Source organism: Pomacea canaliculata, linkage group LG13, assembly GCF_003073045.1.
Source record: "Pomacea canaliculata isolate SZHN2017 linkage group LG13, ASM307304v1, whole genome shotgun sequence".
In the NCBI taxonomy this organism is placed as follows: Eukaryota; Metazoa; Mollusca; class Gastropoda; order Architaenioglossa; family Ampullariidae; genus Pomacea; species Pomacea canaliculata.
The window spans coordinates 20,674,770-20,696,550 of record NC_037602.1 but is presented as its reverse complement, the minus strand read 5'-3'; the positions used below and the strand labels follow the sequence as shown (position 1 = coordinate 20,696,550).

Sequence of the window (21,781 nt, the reverse complement as noted above, 5' to 3'; positions counted from 1 at the left end):
AAATAAGTCTACATACAGATTCAAATTTTAAAAGTGTAAGGAATGCCCAAAGATGTGTAAGGAATGCCTAAAAAAAAATCTTATAGAAAGTAGGAAGGAGGAGCATAAGCACATTCTAGCCTTATTAAAACTAGCAAAGATATGCATTGTTGCCTGACAGTTCTGAGTGTACTTGGTGATCAGATAAAAGGGCACTTGCAGACTTTTCTTATGAAGGGAAAATAAACATTGTGGTGTCTTTCTCATAGGTTACCTCTGAAATGATGTAGGTGTCAAAATTGTGCAGTAGATCAGGCGTTCAACCATGCCATGAAATAAAGTTGCCCTAGAGTAAAATACCTGAACAGTCTGTGATCTTCCTGTAAGCAAAAGGATTGTCTGCAACATTTAGTTAAGGTTGGACCAGTGGTGTGGATCTGAAGAGCTTAATCAGATATCTCTTTCTCTTTAATTTAGAACTTCATTTACGCTAAAAGTGCTATGATTCTTTGCCATCACCTTTCGTGTTGACGTGTGACAAAGATGTATTTTTCAACATGTCTTCTGGAGAAGGTTCTGAGAGCCTGGTTAAGCTTCCTGATCTCCGAAGCTGTAATGTTCTATTAGCAACATAAAGTTTTGGTTGATATACCTCAGATTTCTTTTGTGTTTTAGAGAAGCCTGGGACATCTGTTGTTTTTCTATATGAGGATGGTTTGCCTTGCAGAGACTTGCTTATGTTTAACTGTGGGCTAGTTGCTGATGACGATTTCACATGAGCTGTTGTTTTTTGCATGTCAGGAAAAACCAGTGCATAATGTTCACTGACAAAGTCTTCTGGCATAGTGCCTGAACCCTGCTGAGAAAGAGAAGCATAGGACTTGTCTGTACAGGTTTCTGCATTGTCAGAAATCTTGAATGGTGGCATTTTACTTTTCACCTGTTGGTCTTTGTGTTTATGGCCACTTTCTAGACCTGGCTTCCGCTGTCTCTGCATCTCTCCTGATCGTGGTGGTGTAAAAGTTGCAGTTTTTGCTGCAGCTTGATCTTGCACCATTGAGTTTACAGCCATGTTGCTTTGATCTCCATCCCCAGGTGACTCAAGGTTTCTTGCAAGTTGCAGTCTCTCTTCTAGGCACTTCTGAGCTGTTTGCAGTTCCTTCTTCTGAGAGGCAGCCTGGTCACGTTCTGTTTGTCGACTGACCACGAGATCATTGAGGCAAGACATGAAATCCTTTCCAAATTGGGATAACGAATTTCCACCTAAAACAGTTTTTGAATGCATGTTTTATTTTATCTGCTTCAAATTATTGAAAAGTATGAATAAGGTGAACATTTCACATAAAAACAGTAAAAGCCATAGTCTCTGGAAGAACTTGTTCCAGTTAAATTTAGCACAGCAATTGTTCAACAGCAACATTTAGATATTATTAAATACTTGTTAATTGTATCTATTTGGCATAACTTAAATATTTACTTTTCCAGATTGGATATAGATATGCCTGTGCAAGGTGAGAACATATCCACCCTCACACCCCCACCCATCAAACAGCAAAATGAGGCTACAACACTGTCAGGAAAGAAATGTGAAGTAATTTGCACAACTGTCCTGTTTTTAGTTTTCCTACCTGACTCTGGTGCAGTTTCCGTAGCCTCTAGCTGCTGGATGATGAGTGTCAGCTAGAATGCAAAAATCTAAGTTGAATAGTTGAAAATATTATAAACATCTAATATCTTTCTCAGTTACAAATCAAAATCAGCAGCAAGGGTTTGTCACAGCCATGAAAGTAAACATGAAGATAGGACATGTTGCTGCAAGTAAAGCTAAACAAGCCTGTCTTTGCAAATTGTGCATTATATATTTGTTTCAACAGTTAATCATCTCCTGTTTATTTTTTCGTCTTAAGTCTTCTGATTATAGCTAGACCAAGATCTTCGTCATACTTCAAGATGGAGAAGCATTGGCTGCTATCAAGACTCGTTCCAATGAAGATAACAACATATCTTGGCAACTGCCAAGGCACTCCATACCTTTTCCTCGTTTTCCTTAAAGTACTGCAGAAAGTTGCGCAGGTCTTCATCACTTTGAAATTTCCTTAGTGACTTGTAATATTTAATCATATCTGGAATCAGACAAAATAAGTCCCACACAAGGCATGTAATGAAGAACATTAAAGCAGGGCTTCTGCTTACGCAAAAAATTGCGTACACTACGCATTAAAAGTTCGTCAATGGGGTTCCCTTCAAATTTGGGCTAAGAACAGGGACCCCTTCAAAATCTGAAGAAGGGGTCCCTGGGACCCCAAAGAATTTAGCCTTAGCAGAAGCCCTGATTAAAGACACACACACTCCATGTTTGCACTGAAGAGTGCTGTGCAAGTTTATTAACAAGTAAAATCAGTTTTTGTTCAAAGCATAAATAATCCTAACATAGGGGATATCTCGAAGGTAAATGAGATGTAGTGAGGGAGTATCTTAATTCACAGATATCAAGATTTGATACAAGAAGAAAGCACACATTGTTTCCCAACATTGGCTTTCCTTGATTTTTATCAACATCAAAGGGATAGAATAATCTCTTTAAATTTTAAAATGTAGTTTGATCTCAAATATAGCAGTAAAAATCAAAATGCTACCTTGTCCATGTTACAGATTACCATCAGCAACAGCAAATTTAATGCCTCAACTTACTTTTCATGGGCTGAACAATTAATTCCTTTGTTGACTTTTCGAAGTTAATATAGCCTTCCCTGAAGGAAGAAAATTTAAAGTTAAATGTGTCAGAGTAAAAATTACAAGAGCTTTTCAAGTTAACTGACATTCTGCTTAAAGAGATTTTTGTAAAGTACTCATGAAAGACAATGATCTCTAATAATGCTACATTTTACAAGTAAACATTCTGAAGCTTGCAGGCAGTAAACTATAAATAGTTTACAATGTATAGAGCATGGGAATTTGAGTCCTCAACTCCTGCTACTCTTTCCCCATCAGTCTTGGTATATGAGTTTGTCACTGACCCGAGCAGCGAACAGTCTCCACAAAGCACTAAAGGCTCTCCAGCATTACTTAAAAGATTACTCAAGGTTAATGTCAGCTGCATTTAGTGTGTTGTGCCTCATAGAGATTTTTTCAGTAGATATATAGATTACATCAGATTCTCAAAAATAAAAGTGTTATTTGACAACATCATTTTGTAAGTTTCTGACACCTACCTTAATGCATTAAAAGCCGCCTGTATGTACTTGAGCTGAATATCATAGACTGCCTGGTGGAATCGAACCTCATCTCTTAAGGCCCCTACTTCCTGATGCAGCATGTGGCAGTGATGATTGCACGCTGAAAGGGCGGCAGTCACACACCGCTCAACCTCTGCTGCTTTGCTGCGAGGCAAGGGTGGCAGAAAAGGCAGCAAAGACTCGTAGGTGACATCCTTCACAGCTGGCTTGCTCAGTGCTGGCTGAACGAAAAAAAAAAATTATCTGTTATTCAAGTGTCAGGGGGATGTTAAGATATCATTTAAAAGGTACTTATAATGTGCTGCAGGAAGGACGACAGTACAGAGCAACTTGCTGTTAAAGTACCTCAATTTCAAACACATATAAATTCATTTATATAGTAAATCTAGGAAAGTTTACAATTATTTGTTCCACTAAAGACATACTGTACTTTTTTACCTGAATGGTGATGTCTATTAAGATCAGGTCATCACTGGGTTTCAGGTTCACAATGGCGCAGTGTTGACATTCCAAAGATTAAAACTAAAGTGCATCCAGAAATACAGGGTGCATGATGCTTCACTTTAATCAAGCTGCTTGCATGTTCTCACCCAAGGGGCAGCTGGAAAAAGCAGGGATAGCGAGAGAAGATCACCAGCACAGTCCCTGGCCATAGCTGCCGACAGCTGCACCAGCTTTTGCTCTCTCTCCCACACAGCAGAAGTCACATGACGACTGGTACCTTCCTGGCTAGTCACCATCCTGCTACTAAGGATCTCACTCACTTTGATCAGCTCCTTGAACAGCAAACTTAGCTTGGACTCCAGCTGAGCCTGGATATGTTAATGGAATTCATTGCTGAAAGAACTAAGTTAACTGTCATTGGTTGCAAAAAACTAGTGCAAACAAAACCACTACAGTACTGCTGAAGGAAAACTATCAAGAAACAAAATAATCTGTAGTCGACAGGAGTCTTCTACAGCAAGGGAAAAGAACACCTCTCACCAGGCATCCTGCATGCAGTTACAGAAGAGACCAAGAATATCTAAAACCTCCCTATTAAGACTAAAAACCACCCAAATCAGGTTGTAAATAAGAGGGGTCGTAGAAAGGAAATCAACCAGTCTGCTTTCATTCCAGGAACCATGACTTCAAACACATATAAATTCATTTATATAGTAAAGCTCTAAAAACATAAAATGCTTTTCTTTTTTGTTTTCATTTTCAGTTGGTCTTGCTTTTCCTGCGATTGTTGCATTTAACTAAAGATTTTGAGAGGCACTAACTCCCCAGGTAAAAGCAATTGATCAATACACATGTACTGTGGAAGATAAAGATGTTCTCTTAAAGTGCACCATTTATATTTTTGAATGCAATTTCTGCAAAAAGTTGCAATAAAGCACAGTCGGTCACAAGAATTTTATTTTCATAAACATTTAACTTCTGCAAACGTCATTAATGTAGCACAAGTGCCTGTTGTGCTTTGATAAAGGCACTTGTGCTATGATCATGAGAGAACAATGAACACGGGGAGGGGTAGGAAACCAATCATTTTTACCAAAAACCACATCACTCTGGCTATACTGACTTCCAGCTTGAATCGACATCCTGCTTGCGTTGAATCTATCCCGCTATGAACATATCCCACAGAGGATCAAATTGTCCCAACATCAAAAGTCAAAATGACCAGGCTCCGGCTAAATGATCATTTCAATGTCCAAGAAGAGACACCTAATATTAACTGAATGTCTGCATATACATTTAATACAAACCTTCAAACTTAAAAAAAGAAGCTTTTTCCATTCAACAAAACCTCATTAATTTAAGAGAAAATCATTTTAGGTGCCACTGTGATGTTCTCTGAATGTGTCACCAAGCGGTCATTGATATTTAGTAAGACAGTGGCTGAACTTCTTTGAAGCAGTCTAATTTAAATGTAATTAATCTTTTCAACATGCAACTTCTACAAAAAAATAAATAATATTAGAACATGAAATGTTGAATGTAAGTCAAGTTGGGGAGGTAGTTGTAATAGAGATAATGTTTATTTAACGAAGTATGCCCATGAAAAATTTTGGGTTGTAACTTAGAGGTGGTCGTAATTAGGAAGGTCTTAATAAGGAGGTTTTATTGCATAAGGTAAATGGTTGTCTAGAAGTAATCTATTTTAAAATGTGCTTAATTTTTTTTCAACATGATACCATTGCAAACAAGTTGTAATAGAGCACAAAGTGTCGGTTGTAAGTTGGGTTGGGGAAGTAGTGCACCATGAGGTGATGTTTATATCAAGAAACACAACCATGAAACATTTTTGGGTCACCTAAGAGGGGGTTGTAATAGAAAAGGTCTTAAACAAGGAGGTTTTACTGTAAATGCAAACTCAAATATGCTGATGCTTACCACATGTTTCAGGTTCAGAAACTCTGTGCAGCACAGGCAAGTGTCTAAAATGGTATACTCTTTCTCAGCTCCTGGTCTCAGAAAATCATTCAGGAACATGTAAGGACGTGACAGGTTTTCCTTACTTGAGTTCTGCATCAGGAAAAAGTTAACAAAGACAACCTAAGATAATCTTTGATGTTTCCTGCATTTTTCTTTACACTTATTTTCACTTTCTCCAGGTTACAGTTAATTTAGCTTCTTCATCAAGAGTAGGGGGAACCAAACTTTATAGGACAGTGACTCTGAATTCTTCAAATGGAAGTATTTTTAAGAAGTCCTCATGATACTTTCATTTAGTTAAGTCATCCTTTAAATTTTGGCTAGGATTACAAGGATTACTATTTAAAACAATTTACAACAACAACAACAACAACAACAACAACAACAACAACAACAACAACAACAACAACAACAACAACAACAACAATGAGTACATTTGTATAGCATGTTTCTCCAGCATCTGCCAGATTCAAGGCACTTTACAATCCATTTAAGAAAAGGCTGTAAAATGACAGGAGTTTACAGGTTGCTGCACTACTAGCACAAAACCAGCGGCGATTTTAGCAGGAACAGTCTCTAGGCCAGATGGTTGATAAAGGGTCTCATGGGATATCCCTTTGGGGCTGTTGTTGTCTAAAGAGCAAAAGAATTGTTTTCGTTGCCATGGTTATAACCACAGTACCAAGGGACCCAAAGCAGCATGTAGCTGGTGAAAGGTGTGAGGTTACTGACAGTTAAGACAAGTGAGATAAAGTCACAATCTTCATCACCTTCACACTCGTCAGCAGAGACATTTGGATGTGTCTCACATGTGGTGGTGAGCAGTGAAAAAAAATCTTCCTTCTCACCAGCACCAGCCTTTCTTGTGAAGTGACCACAAATTCAGGCCAGTAACACATTTTAGGGCCACACACTTGAAACATCACAATCCTGGCACTGATGAAGCAAACACAACAAACCAGACACATGGAACAGAGTAAGACGTCTTATCGCCAGACGACATCGCTGAAGCACAGAGATCAAAGATCTAAGATCAAACATCTAAACTTCACATGTAGCAACCTGCATAATCCTGTTAAGTTAAAAACCCAAAACAAGATGGCAAAGGGACACAGAAGCCATTAGCGGATGAAAGTGCTGACTGGAAGAAACAACGCAGCACAAGCAGTGAAGAACAATCCAGAACAGAGGAGAACGATGCAACAAACATCACAGATCAGTAAAATATGCTAAAACTCAATGCAGATCCATGGATAAAACAAAATGGCAAAGAGCTAGTCCCCTCCAGCCAGTTAGGTGAAGGGGCATCACTCTCACCAGCAAAATTTCGAGTTGATAGAAAACTAATAGTCTTGCTCCAAAAAGCGTAAACTGATTAATCTTAAAGAATTTTTCACACACTTTCCATCTCTAAGCACACTCACCTATGTCTGACAACAGAAATGTCAAAAATAGAAGAAAAAAAAAGGAATTATAATAATAGAATAGCATCTACCTCTACATTCTTGAAGAGCTTGATGCGGGCTGATTCACTAGTGCTCACCATACTAATCAAATCACTGCGTGGAACTGGCACATCTGAACCCTTTATTTCAAGTCCTATAAAGTATCTGCAATGGCAAAACAAAGATTAAATGCTGAGTCAACTTTACAACTTTCGGTGGATACTACAGCAAAGGGATATATATATATAATTTTGCACAGCATTGATCAACAAAATACAAGCAGTTTAACAGGGTGCATTTAATAATAAAACTGTAAAGCGCATTTCTGTATGTGGATGTAAGTTCAATAAACTGACAGTCTGTAAAAGATAGCAATAAGCATCAGCAAAACATGACAAAAACATGAACTGTCTGAATGAAAAATGGAAAAGTGGAATAATACTCTTGATTGTGCAAGATATTTCTTAAAGTGATGGGTCTTGAGGCTAGATATGAAAGCTTCAGATGTAGGTACAGTTCAAAGTTAAAGGGGTGGAAAATTCCAAATAGCATGAGAAGTAACAAGCGGACAACAGAGACCATTTTGGGTTAAGTGCCAGTAGCTCAAATAGATATGCTGGGGAAAGGCAGTGAAGACCATGGCAGCACACTGTGATCTTGTAATAAATGCTGGGGCACGGCAGTGAAGACCATGGCAGCAGAGTGTGGCCATCTTGTAATAAATATGAGCTCGGAATGGCTGCCAGTGAAGCTCATGGCATAGTCTGTTATCCACCTATAGATGACATTTTGAGTCCTTTGAAATTTTCCAGTAGATGACTAGGGAGATCAAAAAATACTTGTAGTAATGCAGCCAGGACATGTAACAGACATGAGCTTTTTGGTGCCAGAAAGTGACAGGAAGAGATGGATGTGACTGATCCTGCAAGCTCAATGAAGATGGATTTACTGCACTGATGTGAGATTCAAGAGATGCATCGATGATAACACCAAGATTCTGGTCTGGGAGAGAGATGTTAACCTCAGAAAATATAAAGCTAGTAGAGGATAGCATACATTTCAGTTCATTTGTAAAGGATATTTGAAGGACCTCATAGTTGTCTTCATTAATTTTTAATTTCTGACCTAAACTTGTCAGACAGCCATGTCAATGCATTTTCCACCTCCATTAGCGTAGCAGACCGGGAGGCAAGAGCCTCGGACATCAGCAACACCTGCATACAAAAATCGTTATTCATTTATGGCTTGATGTTGTCAAACCCTGCATCAAAAGATTAGAGTAGAGAGCAAATGGGAAAAATGATTCATTCTTTAAAAGAAAATCATGTTTATTAAATATGGAAGTGAGGCCGTGTAATCTGGTGGTTACTGGACTGGTACAGATATGTGGTTCTTCTGAAAAAAACTATGATGTCATCTGGAAAACTTGCCATGTCCACCCAGTAATGAAGGACATCTGGTTTATCTGGGAAAGCAAAAGGTGGTGAGAGGGTAGAGCTCTGCCTGCTACATGACATGCTCTAGACACAATGAACCGCTTTTAAGTCCAATGTTGTGAGCTCTTTTAGTTGCCATCCTCAATTTCATGTGGGTACACCGGTACCATTCTAACTTAAGTGAGTTCTTTCACTTTGATGCACTGGTGTAATGTGCAGACATTTTGCATACCAATGGATATTCCTGATCTCAACTTTATATCTGTGTTGGTTCCAGTGGCACATTTGATATCCCTACTCTGGAGCATGCTGATAGGATGAATAGTCATTGTTGATCTAGGCCTGGACTGATCCAGGATGAAGTATCTTCTGTGCTGAATAGTCATGGTCCTTTCTCTGGCATTACATAGTTGGTCACACCCATCTTCCTTTCCATGTGAACGACAGCAAATGGGTCAACCTGGTTGGGAAAACATAGATACTGGGCTCTGGCTGGTACTTTCAATGTAGAAAATGTTAATCTGTTGATGCTGAGTTAGTATCATGATTGTACTCACTCAGCTGCAATCTTTCCCAAGATTACCCACAAGGCAGTGGAACTATTTTTCCTAGGCCGGGGTGCCAGTACAGGAGTAATGGTTGCTCACAACAAATGCAAACATGCAGGAATAGAAATGACATGGCTTTTTAAACTAATGCATCAGAAATGTGAAAACCTATTCAAGAGGATTTTCTAAGACCTGCACATCTGCCGTCATAATTTTTGCCATGGTTTCATTATTTTTCAGATATTTCAGTTATCAATGTTAATTTTTCATCATTTTCATTTTGCAATGTCTAACATTCAAACCTGTCTTTCTAGCTGGATAATGTGTAGTTTTAGAAGATTTATTCGCCTTTCATCAAACTTTTCTTGACCCTGCTCAGAGGTCAGGCGCTTCAAGGCTGATCTGCAAAAAAGAGGAGAACATTACATTTATTTTGGTAGTTACTGAAAAAAATAATCTCCCCTCAAAAAGTTCTCCTAGCAAAGTATATAGTATGCACTTTTCTGCATTCTAAAAATGTGTGTACATGTGCTACAGAGAGAGAGAAAAAAAAGAAACACAGAGTCAGAGCAGGAACATAAAATAGAAGAGGAATAAAGAAGGATGGTGAAAAAAAAAACTGTTGGTAAGGCAATAAAATGGTTGGACAATTTGAGATGAAAATGTACAGCTTCAGAGGTAGGTCAATGTGTGTTGCTGACATGTTCAGTCTGCAGTTTTTAATTAATATCAGTTGGTAGTACTTGAAGATTTAATTTGTTTGATCACAATAGATGTGTTATAAATAAAATTAAAGGAAAAAATGATCATGCTGTTCACTTTGCCAAAGTGAGACTGAATGACTATGAGAAATTCACTTTGATCAACCACTAAAAGCTTCTTATATGGCAGTTAAGATAGGCCAAAGAGAATGCTGATTATTTACAGTGAAGTCTCCTGAAACATCTAACACTTTTACAGTCTCATACAGCAACAGCTCAGTAAAACATGTGAACCTGGATTCTTCAAGATGGGCTTTTAAATCCTCATTTTCTGCTTTCAGCACCTGCATGACAGAACAGTATGCAGTTAACTAAAGGATTTTATGTCTTCTTAGAATGAGGGTAAAGAAAGCTAAATTAGCTTGACTTCAATCGTTTGATAGTTTTGTTTTTATTCTTTTGATAGCATAAAGCCTTAGGTATCATGACAAACATAAGACTATTGGTCAGTATATTACTACTACTACTAATAATAAATTATGCACACTCAATGAATCTTGGCTTTTGATATCAAACTGATACCTTGATTTCTTTTTCCAGCTGACCAACATGAGGCTTGGTTCTGTCCCTTGGCTCTAAACTTGATGACTTGTTGCTATGAGTATTATCTATTTGACTTAAGTTGTGATGCAAAGCACCAATGGCACCAAGTCTACCACTTGTTGGCAACATGACAGTGGATAGCCTGAAACTATGAAGAAATTCTGAAAAGTAAATGTTTCAATAGCCATCTGTAGTCTTTCTGAAAGCTTAGTCACAATATTTTATTGTGACTCTTTCAGCAATCACATTAGAAGACTTATTCCTGACCGTATCCAACATTTACCATCCTTAAAATAATTGGTTTTCAGACCCTCAGTAAAATTTGTCAGGGGTTTTTCAGAACCCCAGTTAAAAGTGCTCAGGGCATTTAGATCTCACTTCTTCCTGGTCCACAAAAAGCATGCCCTGAGAAAACTTAACCAATTCATCAAAATTATCTGTGATAGTCTTGATAAGTAATGTCACTAGTTTGTTGTGTTAATACTGTACTAATATTAACATCCTTATCTTTGGTATAATTAATATATTTTACTTTATTTTATATAATACTGTCTTATATTTACTGTTATCAAAGCTCTATATAAGGAAATTGTGTGAGTGAACTAGTAATTGTGTATAATGTCGATTTCTCCATGCCTTCATGAGTAAATGAATTGCCTAAAATGTCTATTGTGAACATATTGCGGGAAGGCAGTACAATGTAAATATAATTATTTTTATCCTAATGCCAAGAAACTAATTTATTACTGTCAAGTTTTTATGGGTGTTAATAATCTGTCACCATCATTTGATAACTAGTTATCATGAAATAGCAGATTTTGTATCCAGCTCATCATTGCCATTATAATGCCATTATAGTGAGACTTCCAATCTACGTAATTAGTTTTAAGACATCAAACGCCAATCGTATACATTTTCAGACCTTTTGGGCAGATTTTGTTCAGGCGACTTGGAACTGTGCTACGTGATTACGTACGTTTGTACTTGACGAGAAACCTTAACTGAGTCTAACAAATCACAGTAATGTCGAAACACCCGCCATGTAGATTCTTGCTACACGGGGATCATTCCTTGCTTGGCGTTCATAGAAACGCTCGACAAAATAGTTTTAAAAATACATTTCTTACCTATAAAATATATTACCTTTAGAAGTTGTGACAAATCATTTCAATATTTATGTGTGTAACTTACACTGTAAGCTTATATTTTTATTTGCAGGACAAAAAAGAAAGTACAAACTACAGTAGAGCTCTCCTGTGTAAGAGATAACATTTGTTACCGAATGGCCGATGTTTTGCGCAGAGACTTCGATCTGTGGTTTAGGGTAATGTTAAGGGTGAAGTTGTCACTATGAAGTGGTTTTTTCTGGCATTAGTGATGATTTCTATTTTGGGATCAGGTGTAGGTCAGAATTGTGAGTATTCTTTTTAATCAATCTTGGTTATTCTATACTCTAGCAGACATAAAGGATACTCTAATATTCAGCCAGAAACTAAAAGGGTCATTTTATGTCGGGTAGGCTCTATGAGTATGAACAGTTTTCAATGAACATAAAGAAACGCAACTGGCTGCACTTTTTTCATGTGTGCAATTAATCTTATATGTAATATACTGAGTTCTTATATACTGTGCTTTTCTTGAGGTTTGGCAGCCAGCAAGCGTGTGAGGGGTTGGGGTGTGTGTGAAATTTGAATTGAAAATTGTTTTATACAGTTTGTTGAAATAAGTGCATGATTAATAAGTTTTTTTCTGTTGGTTTAGCAAACACAAATCAGAACCAAGCAGTTACTGAGGGGTTTTTGCTGAAAACCACATCGGAAACTAATAGCAGCAACTTATTAAACGACAGCAAAAGCAGAGGAGATAACACAGGCGATGAATGTTATTTATCTGTTGACGACATTTGTCCTGTGGGTGTTCTTTGCAAAGATCTTGATGCAGACTGTCTTGATTGTGAATTTAACACTAGCTGTGAATATGGAGCCAAGTTTTTAGACGCAAAATGCAGACCCAAACATCAAGTGAATTGTACAGTAAGTGCAAGTTTTTTAATAAAAAAAACTAAATGTTCAAGATCAATGGTAGGAAGGGTGAGTTTGTTCTGGGATACTAAAAAAGAAGGGACCGAATGATGCAGCAGATTTGTTTTTCAGTGTTAAGATACAGGGAGATGGGGTTAAATACTGTTGCAAATAGTAACAGTTTGTTCTGTGTGTGTGTGTGTAGATATTCTACATGCTTTTACAAGATTGAAACTTATGGCATAATATGTCATAATTGGCAGCTAGTGTACAAGTAATAGTCTTAATGCCATAGCAAAAGATAGAATTCTTTTTTAATGTTGCCTTGGTAGATGTAATATGGAGGTAGTATATTTTTTAATTTGTACATGAAAAGTTTGATTTTATTATTGATAAATCTGCAATGATCTGCTAATAGGGCGACCAAGAAGTAACTAGGCAATATCAGTGCAAGTATTGTTACCAACTGGACCATTGGAAGTATGCGTGTAACACATCAACAGATTGTTCTCTCAACAAACACCGCAGTTATTATCCAGCCATGCCATTTTATACAGCTGTGTGCAAGGTTCATGGTTCAGAATATTGTTTAGGTAAGCATTTCAGAATCGGTTATTTTAAATTTTGATATTAAATTGTCACTGTATCCGAAGCATGGCCAGTGCATCAAGGATTATATAATCAAGACAACCGTTGATTTTCATTGATGTATCATTGTAGGCACTGAATCATTCTTTCAGAATCAGGCTTGGGGTCATAAATGAGGAAAAAGAAGATAAAAGTAATGCAATTAGTTATATTAATGTAAATTGTAGGTGATTTTTCTGGACAAAGCACAAAGCAATTGAAAGACATATGCATGATGCATAGATAACTGGTTTACTGCTAGGTCGGAGATGCTTTTACAAACAACAGCCGTGCAACTGGTCTCAAGGATACAAATGGTCCACAGCGCTTATATTAAGGTAAGTCAGTGCTGATCAGCAGAAATGATGGCTATTCAAAAGTGACTTTTCCCTTGCAGGTTTTTATGTTGACAATGAGATTTTTTTTTTTCCAAAGTCACTTTTCATGGACTTCTTGATGAACTAATTATGTTTGCTCAGAATTTTACGTAGCTTTCAAGACAAGAGATACAAAAAAAACAACTAAGAGATATTTATAAATAGGATAATGATACAGAGATGAATCATTTTATCTTTGCTATTGTTATATGAAATTAAAATCATAATAAGTATATAAACAGTGTAAAATTGTTTTAACATATGCACAAAATATATCTATACATGTTATAATCTATCACGAAAACAGTTCATTATGGCCATTGCAGCTTCTATCAGTAAATAGATTATTAGAAGTGACATTAGTTCAAATGTTTCTTACAGATCAGTTGAATAAATAATTTAAAGTGAGCAATGAAAGATTGGTAAAAGAAGTTTAAGAGATCGTTTGTCAGTAGAGATGAGTGGAGACTATGCATTTCATTATTTTCCTTTTGTTAAAAATACAGTCAAATCTTTTTGAAGGTATCAAAACATTTGTAAACAGACATCTCTGGCTTGCTTATTGCAGCATCACCTTAGGAGGATTTGGTGTAGACCGATTTTACCTGGGACTGTGGCGTGAAGGAATTGGCAAGCTGTTCAGTTTTGGGGGTTTAGGAATATGGACAATTGTGGACGTCATTCTAATAGCTGTTGGTTATATTGGTCCGTCGGATGGCAGCCTGTATATTTAACTGGTGTTTGTATGATGAAAGTTGAATGGTTATTTAATGAATCAGATTATGATCGTGCTAGTGTGTACATAACTGCTTTAGTGTTGTTTTTATGGCATGAGAGGACAGGTAGAAGTTTTGTGAAAATTCTTCAAAAATTGAACTTGTGTACATGTATTTATGTGTTCAAAACATTCCCTCAAAGAATCACATCAATTCTGGGAATGGATAAAACTGATGGTTTGTTAAGTATGAAATACAAGTTATGCTTCTTTTTTTATCCCTTTTGCATTCTCTTGCATGTGTGTTTGAGTGAGTGAATGTTTGTGTGTGTGTGTATAGACACCTGAAAAACTATCCAGTAAACTGAAAATTATATTAAGCTTTCAAGGAGACATTTTTGATGTTGTGGATTGAATGGGCTTGAAGTCCAAGATTTTGTGTGCTAATGTATCCCTGTAATTAAAAACACATCAGACCTAGAAATACTTATAACATTTTGAAATACAGTCCCATCCCATTATCTTGCCGAAGTCTCCCCTACACAAATACTGACCTAAAGGTGGGGATGGCAACATAAAGAGGCTATATGATCCAAAACTTGACGGGTAACTTTTGGGAACTTTATTCTACCATAAAGTGTAATGAAAACTGGGCTTGGTAAGATGAAACTATTTCATTCATGCATGAAGAACACTTTTTGTCATTTGAGAAGAAATGCCATGAATTTTATTTGTTCTCTCTCAAAACAGTACATTTTTTTTGTTCATTGACTGTAAAGTATCAACGTATTGCACATAATTAGTGTAGCGTCTGAAACATGGAGCTTATCTACATGTCAAGACCACTATTAAAACTGACTGCACACCTCTTTATAAAAAATATCTAGAAATGTATGAAAGCAAGAAATCGTTTTGAATTTTCATAGACATACTGATGAAAAAATACATGTGCACACACACACACTGCACTCTCTCCATACTCCTGTTTCTCATAGACACATGCACAGTGTCATCATTAGTTTCATACACATGCATGTTCTTGAATACAATTTTCATGTGGGTTTAATGTGTATCACCAGGTCACAAATTGTGACAATATAAATGATGAAGCAGAATGTGATATGTGTTTGCTAAAATCCTGAGTTAACAGACATGTCGATGTATTTTTGGTATCAACCATAACATCAAAAGTTAATCTGCAAGGTAGCTTAGTTTGTATCTAGATTTCACAACCATTTATATCCCTTATAAACATGGAAAACAGTTAAATTTACTAAAGCTATGCAATGAGGCATGACATCTTCAGACTTCTGACTGAAATTTCAGTTAATGTCTGCCCTAGTTGTGCTGAGATGAAGAAACATGTACTTCTTTAGTCATGACACTACTGTTGAAAGTAAGCGCAAATAGCTTCCTTGAAATGGTATCAAAACTTTATAACTTTAATTAATAATGAACATTTATAGAGCTCTTTCCCACTGGAACAGTCATAACTCGCAAAATACTGAATTTCTTGAGACCCCATTTCCCAGTGAATTATTGTCCATTATAATTTATATTATCGTTTATTTTAAGCAATAATATATTATTCATTAATCATTACTTTTATAATTCAAAACATCTGTCACGTGTTTCAACAGACAAATGCCTGGCTTTTGATCTTAAATAGGGCTTATGTTGGGGGTCAGCCATCCTGAAAAAATCATTTTAGGGCTTTTTTCCGGGTTAGGTCTTTGAGGAAACACATAATATGACATCATTTTGCTCTTGTAAGATGCTGCATAATTCTACTTTCTGTCATTTAAATCTTTTTTTAAAGCTTTAAAAGTATTTTTTGTTGTGTATCCAAATTTAACTTTTAAAAGATTTACTTCTGTAAATATCATAAAAAGTATGGGCCACATGCTCTTGTTTTTCTGCTTTTGACTGTAAGACGTCACACTGTCTAGTAATGCTGTATTATAGGTTATTAAAATACAAACAGACATGAAATCACAGCTATCTAAAGCTAAAGCCGAACTCTCTTAGCATGCTTGCAGTTGGTGAGTTAAAATATTAGAAATATTTACATTTATGTCCCCATTTTATTCTTATATCGGTTGGTGTTTTCTATTGTTTGACTTGGATTAAGCATCATATTTCACTATTGTACAATAAATTCTGTGCAGAAAACTGGCAGGAGTAGATGTGAGTTTTGATGAACAGTTAGTGAACCGCTGACTTAAATGTAAAAGGAACCATTCAAAGAGATTCCTAGATGATGGACTACTTTCAGTTTAAAAAAAAAAAAAAAGCTTGTGGAAAATGGAAATTTTTATAAAATATTTTCCCACAAGAATATGTTATAAAAACAAGCAAAATTGTAAAGGTAGAATCAGTAGAATCAAAATATTTTAAAAGTAATATCAGAAATTGGGAGTAATCAAAATTAACTCAATTTTCTATTTAAAATGAGTACAAGTTAAAATAACTTAGATGCAGTGCAAGTAGTAAAATTGTATTAAACCAGCACAAAGCGAACTTTAAACAAACACCCCACTAAACCCCAAATGGTGAACCAAGTACACAACTGAAAGTGCTCAGTCACTTAGTGAAGTCAAATAGGCACTGACATTTGGAAGAATTTTCCAGAAATCTGTTGCCATGTTTATGTTTTCATTTTGATTTTCTGTGTAAACTTTGAACACCAAGTGGAATGAAGGTGGTAGGAAAAAGATGAACTTGTCTGTCACAACCTGTTGACCTGAAACCAAAGGGATCAATCTGCCAATCTTGAAAGCCTCTACTATTTGAATGAACAAAAATTTTGTCTGTTACATAAACACTCATTCTAAAAAGTCTGAATTTTTTTTTTTATGCCATCAAAGTATATATATATGCTCTTCTTATGAAGAAACCAGTCCAAAAACAGAACTAAGCAATATAACTCTATACACCACATGAATACACCCCACTCTGCTGACTAGAAACACTGATCCAAAATTCTGAGCCCACTCCCTGCTTCTTATCAGGTGGAGATATTTACATGCTAGGAGATATTTCCGTCATTACCATTGAGATCTGGAAGATGAAAGGATCCCCATGTTTCTCTTAATTTGCTCCGAATGCACTTCACCACTTGAAGGGATTCGATTCCATCCGCTCTGAAACAAACATAACAGCACAAACTGCTTGCTATACCAAACATCATTGGGTAATAAAGGCGTATGCGGACGTTTTGCCGACGGACGTTTCTCCGCCGGACGTTTCGGAGCCGGACTTTTTGTCGACTGGACGTTTCGCCGCTGGACGTTTCGGAGTCGGACGTTTTGCCGACTGGCTTTTCGCCGCCGGACGTTTCGCCGCATTATGTCAGAGAGAGAGAGAGAGAGAGAGAGAGCTTACTTACTTCTCAAAGAATGAAAGTAACTATATACTAGATTACACAATAATTCTTTATTTCAAACAAATTTTACACACAGACTTCACAGACAGTTCACTTTGATTGTCACAGATTATGCGCAACAGCTTTGAGAAAAAACTTTGATACAATGGCGAGAGAAATGTGTGAGCTAACGGTTCACATGAGGAGGGATAGTGAGAGAGAGTTCACTGATACATTGATACAATGGCGAGAGAAATGTGTGAGCTAAGGGGCGTCCCACACTTGACTTCTGCTAAAGGTCCCGCGTGAAATGCCGAAATGAAGTGCCCCGCGCCGAAACGTCCGGCGGCGAAAAGCCAGTCGGCAAAACGTCCGACTCCGAAACGTCCAGCGGCGAAACGTCCAGTCGACAAAACGTCCGGCTCCGAAACGTCCGGCGGCGAAACGTCCGTCGGCGAAAAGTCCGTGTACCAATAAAGGAGGCAAACACATAGTTGACTCTCTCACTTCTAGAATAACCATGGCCGCCAAAAGCCACCATGGGCCCCAGGATATATGACCTCTCCGACTCCCTAGTAATCATAAATTATTTTCCCAGTATATAATAATATGCTTACAATTCAATTGTCAAATTCTATATTTCATACAGTAACGTAATAGACAAGTACACTAGGATCTGCATCACTACTTGAACATAGAGTTGTTTACACATAAGTGGTTAGTAAATGAGGAAAAATGACATTAAAGGATCAAACCTGTAGTACCCCGCTCCACAGAAAAAATCCCCAAAGTGAGGAATGTTGCGTCAACCTTTCTTTAAAAGAAGAAGGAAAAAAAATCCACTGATCAAGGCCAGGCTTCCTTCACAGCCATGGGCCCGAGTACAACAGACCCCTCCTGCCCCCCACTCTCGTCAGGCCTGAGAATAACCACTGCACCATGTTGTGTTGCAGTCAATGAGCACATCATAGACAGCTAAATGATCTGTCAAATGCAACACATCAAAAAAAAAAAAGACAGTTTTCTAAAAATGCTTTGCAGTAAAACACTCATAAATACATTTTTGTTGCTGTTGTGAATCTCTTCCAGAGTGCATCAAATACAAGATGTTTCTCTTGCACACTTGTAACACCTAGCTGTTCCCAAGGGACTGGCAATGCTAGGTCAATGAAGGTCAGTTGTAATGGCACCATTGGGCAAGAGACAGTGTTATAATTTTCTGTGAAGAAGACAGCACTGCAACAAAATTTGATTTTGCAATTACTAAAAAATAAATATATTTTAATACTTTTGAAATAGATGATGTAAAATGGAGCAGAATGAGAGTGTTTTGTATAGATTTTTCTTGCATTGTTCTAGCAGTTTACGATAAATCTGTGGATTTTTTTTTAACAACACAGAAAATATTTTACAGTGTCAGAATATCTGTAATGACCGAGCAAAGATCATCAAATGTATTTGAAGATCACCTAACCTTGCACATGAATCTGGTTAGACAAGCATTAAAATAATTTAGGGGCTGTTTACAACCTTTTCTTGAAAACATTATGTCAGTGCCACCCTACCCCTTTCCAGTAATAGGCTGTGCATAAATACATAAAATATATTGACACTAATCTAACAGCTGTTAGATCTTACTTTGTTCTCAGTTCACATGGCTTAGGCAGTTTTGGTACTAGCTGTATGGCAAGGTCAACCTTTTCTGCACACAAACAATATAAAATTATCTCTTTATTTATCTTATGCATGTATAAAGGGATGAGTGGGTGTATGTGTGAGGAATAGGAGATCGAAGATGGGTAATGTGCCTACTTTCTAAATGCAGTCTAAAGCCAAATAAGAAAATTTTGAGCTTTTTATTATGATACTTTTAATAAATGCAATTTAATATCTCTATAGCATTATATTTTAATGTACTTGACACACAAACATGATGCACTTCTTGTACACAATATAACACATGTTTTTTAAAGCACAGAATTTCTTTCTGTAAGTTCTCTAATTACCACTATAAATTTAGTTATGTGAAACAGACTAGAGAATAAGACTTACCAGATTTTGACAAAGACAATAAGTAAAATTCTGAAACAGAAAAGAACTTGCTAGAATATAGCATAAAACAAATTAGCAATCAGAAATACACATGCTGCCACACAGAGAGAACTGAACTGTTTTTCTGTCAATCTAAAGTAGATTGAAATATAGTTTCATCATCACCAATTTAAGATCAAGAGATCAACATAAGACAAGTGTAAGACACAGAATAAGATTAATATATACATTGGTATCATTCCCATCACTCAGTGTATAGTGGGAATGATACCACAATACAGCAAAGTAGCCTGCTGGGACCTCCTATTGAGCAGGGGTGCAAGATACTTCGCCCCGATATCAACATAGATTTGACAATGCAACAGGAAATGTTCTTTTGTCTTCTGTTTTGTCTTGGCAGAAAGGGCAGGCTTCCCATAAAGGCTTGTCCTCAAATTAGATAATTTTATATGCCAGGCTTGGAAATCTTAACTTATCCATGATGTTTAGCTGTAGCCAGTATTTTAAACTCATACTGTGCTATTAATATGCAGGAAGTTTAGCCTGCTCTTGTTATGTAGTAGAGGGTGACTTAAAGGCCAGTTGAAGGCCAGGTGGGCAGCAGCCCTGGTTAGTAGCACTGACTGGCATACAAGTTTGTGTTGTACAGAGGAGACGGAGGAGGCCATGGTGAGAAGGAGGGTGACACACCCAACCTCCTGCTAGGCAGACTCTCCTGGTGATCACAAAACAGGAAGGAGACATGCAAGGACACACAAATCAGACAAACAAGTCAGAGAGAAGTTAAAGAGCTACATTCCAGCACCATGAGCAGATCTCTGTCTCAGCCAGCAGCCCAGCTGAGGACTGTGTACAGTTTGCTTAAAGTGTACCCTGCTAGGTGGTAGAAGTAACAGTTGCTACCTATGTCCAGCAAGTGTTTCTTAATAAGGATACAACCAAATCTATGGCTATGAGTTAAACATTCTCTTTGTAAAGTATGTACAAGCATGTGAGGTGTGGTTGATGACCCAGTTATATATACACCATACGTTGGGAGTTCTAATGTCTACACGCATATGGTGAATAAGTGAACCTTTTTTGTCGCTGAAACCCCAGACTTCAGAATTTTATAACAAAATAGGTAGGACCTGGGTAACAAACAGTTTAAAGAAAATACTAGGATTTAGGTTAACCTTTTTTGACAATTGCGTGGAGCTCAGTCATAAGAGATAATTTTATAGTTATCATAAAACCTAAATAGCTGTAGCTGATTACAATTTTAATTATATTTGGGCCAATGCACCACTTTTTGCTTTCTGACAGAGGCTCTCCTTTTTTCTAAGTTGATTTTTAACCCAAGGTCTTCTGATAACTGTTCTAGGTTTGAAATTTGGTTTTGAGAGAGAGAGAGAAGAAAGGTAAAATGTATTATTTAACAGGCAATGTAAATCACTTACTCTTCATCTCTTCAAATACCTCTGTCCCAACATCCACTTCAAATGTAATTGCAAAAATCTGATTATCATCCATGGATTCATCCTGCAAGTTATCACAAATCATGTGTCTTAAACAGCAGGATTCTCATTGGCATTTATTCAATATTTTCTCCTTAATGCTTATGGATAAAGGAAGAACTGTAACTTGAAATGTGTTTTAGGAATATTACATTCAAGCAGCACTATCTTAAGTGCCAAACAGCAGTATTTTAATGTAACATGATAGCACACAATAACCTTCAAGAATGAAGGAAAAGTTAAATGCTTTAATCGATTTACATGAAAGTCACAGAACTACAGAAACAGGGTAAGAGATGAAAATTTATACATCCTAGTTTTTTTTCAGAAATAAGTAAAACCTCCTCATTAAGACCTTCCCTACTATGACCACCTCTTAGACACAACCTAAAAATGCTCATATACATATTTTGCTATATAGATGCCATCTCTGCTACAATTACCTCCCCAAAGCATCTAACAGCTGACAGTTTGTGCTCTATAATGACTTCTTTTGTGGCAAAAGTCACTTAAAAAACAAATAAAGTACAATTCGAAATAGACCACGTCTGGCTGACTGCCATTATGACTTACTGCAGAAATAATGGAAAAAAATAAATGAAGTACATTTTGACTGAGACTGCTTGTTACATCAGTTGATAGAGACTGCTTGTTTAGTGTTGTGTCTTTGTTTACCAGCACACATCAGTTGACTGTTTTAAGGACTGTTGAATAAGTTATGTGTTTATGAAAATAAGATTGTGACCAACTGTTTGTGCTC

At 36.8% G+C, this 21,781-nt stretch overlaps 3 protein-coding genes across 7 annotated transcripts in view; 1 reads left to right on the top strand and 2 right to left on the bottom strand.

The window, feature by feature from the left end:
• Positions 1–457: 457 nt before the first annotated feature.
• LOC112554535 lies at positions 458–11,646 on the bottom strand. 5 transcript variants are annotated; one of them, XM_025222340.1, is made up of 13 exons: positions 11,513–11,646; positions 10,349–10,517; positions 10,061–10,110; positions 9,368–9,467; positions 8,207–8,295; positions 7,132–7,246; positions 5,595–5,726; positions 3,806–4,027; positions 3,192–3,436; positions 2,671–2,729; positions 2,011–2,102; positions 1,608–1,659; positions 458–1,242 (listed from the first exon to the last, which is right to left on the bottom strand). In XM_025222340.1, exons 2-13 carry the CDS (start codon positions 10,496–10,498, stop codon positions 479–481), a joined length of 2,070 nt encoding a protein of 689 aa, XP_025078125.1. In that variant the 5' UTR covers positions 10,499–10,517; positions 11,513–11,646; the 3' UTR covers positions 458–478. The 5 variants fall into 5 exon arrangements, with proteins under 5 accessions (XP_025078125.1, XP_025078124.1, XP_025078126.1 ...); XM_025222339.1 differs by having other exon boundaries at positions 10,349–10,530; positions 11,513–11,618; XM_025222341.1 differs by having other exon boundaries at positions 10,349–10,511; positions 11,513–11,618.
• LOC112554540 (TM2 domain-containing protein 3-like) lies at positions 11,624–16,281 on the top strand. The gene is made up of 5 exons (XM_025222352.1): positions 11,624–11,783; positions 12,131–12,402; positions 12,809–12,983; positions 13,280–13,355; positions 13,963–16,281. Exons 1-5 carry the CDS (start codon positions 11,720–11,722, stop codon positions 14,126–14,128), a joined length of 753 nt encoding a protein of 250 aa, XP_025078137.1. The 5' UTR covers positions 11,624–11,719; the 3' UTR covers positions 14,129–16,281.
• Positions 14,812–21,781, bottom strand: part of LOC112554541 (AP-5 complex subunit beta-1-like) — a 7,709-nt gene continuing 739 nt past the window's right edge. Inside the window, exons 2-7 of the mRNA XM_025222353.1 lie at positions 20,965–21,046; positions 19,526–19,555; positions 19,112–19,175; positions 18,533–18,709; positions 17,161–17,252; positions 14,812–16,852 (exon numbers count right to left, since the gene is read on the bottom strand). Of these exons, the coding sequence (XP_025078138.1) occupies positions 16,689–16,852; positions 17,161–17,252; positions 18,533–18,709; positions 19,112–19,175; positions 19,526–19,555; positions 20,965–21,037 (600 nt within the window). The 5' untranslated portion in view covers positions 21,038–21,046 and the 3' untranslated portion in view covers positions 14,812–16,688. The remainder of the gene's footprint in view (positions 16,853–17,160; positions 17,253–18,532; positions 18,710–19,111; positions 19,176–19,525; positions 19,556–20,964; positions 21,047–21,781) is intronic.

Bases quoted from the DNA above. Each gene is read 5' to 3' on its own strand.
- LOC112554535 (XM_025222340.1), bottom strand. From the start codon at position 10,498: ATGTTGCCAACAAGTGGTAGACTTGGTGCCATTGGTGCTTTGCATCAC. The intron at 5,727-7,131 runs GTAGATGCTATT...TTCCTGATGCAG, and splicing joins AGCTCTTCAAGAATGTAGAG to AACTCAAGTAAGGAAAACCT. The intron at 1,660-2,010 runs GTATGGAGTGCC...TTTGCATTCTAG, and splicing joins TTAAGGAAAACGAGGAAAAG to CTGACACTCATCATCCAGCA.
- LOC112554540 (XM_025222352.1), top strand. From the start codon at position 11,720: ATGAAGTGGTTTTTTCTGGCATTAGTGATGATTTCTATTTTGGGATCA. The intron at 11,784-12,130 runs GTGAGTATTCTT...CTGTTGGTTTAG, and splicing joins ATCAGGTGTAGGTCAGAATT to CAAACACAAATCAGAACCAA. The intron at 13,356-13,962 runs GTAAGTCAGTGC...TGCTTATTGCAG, and splicing joins TCCACAGCGCTTATATTAAG to CATCACCTTAGGAGGATTTG.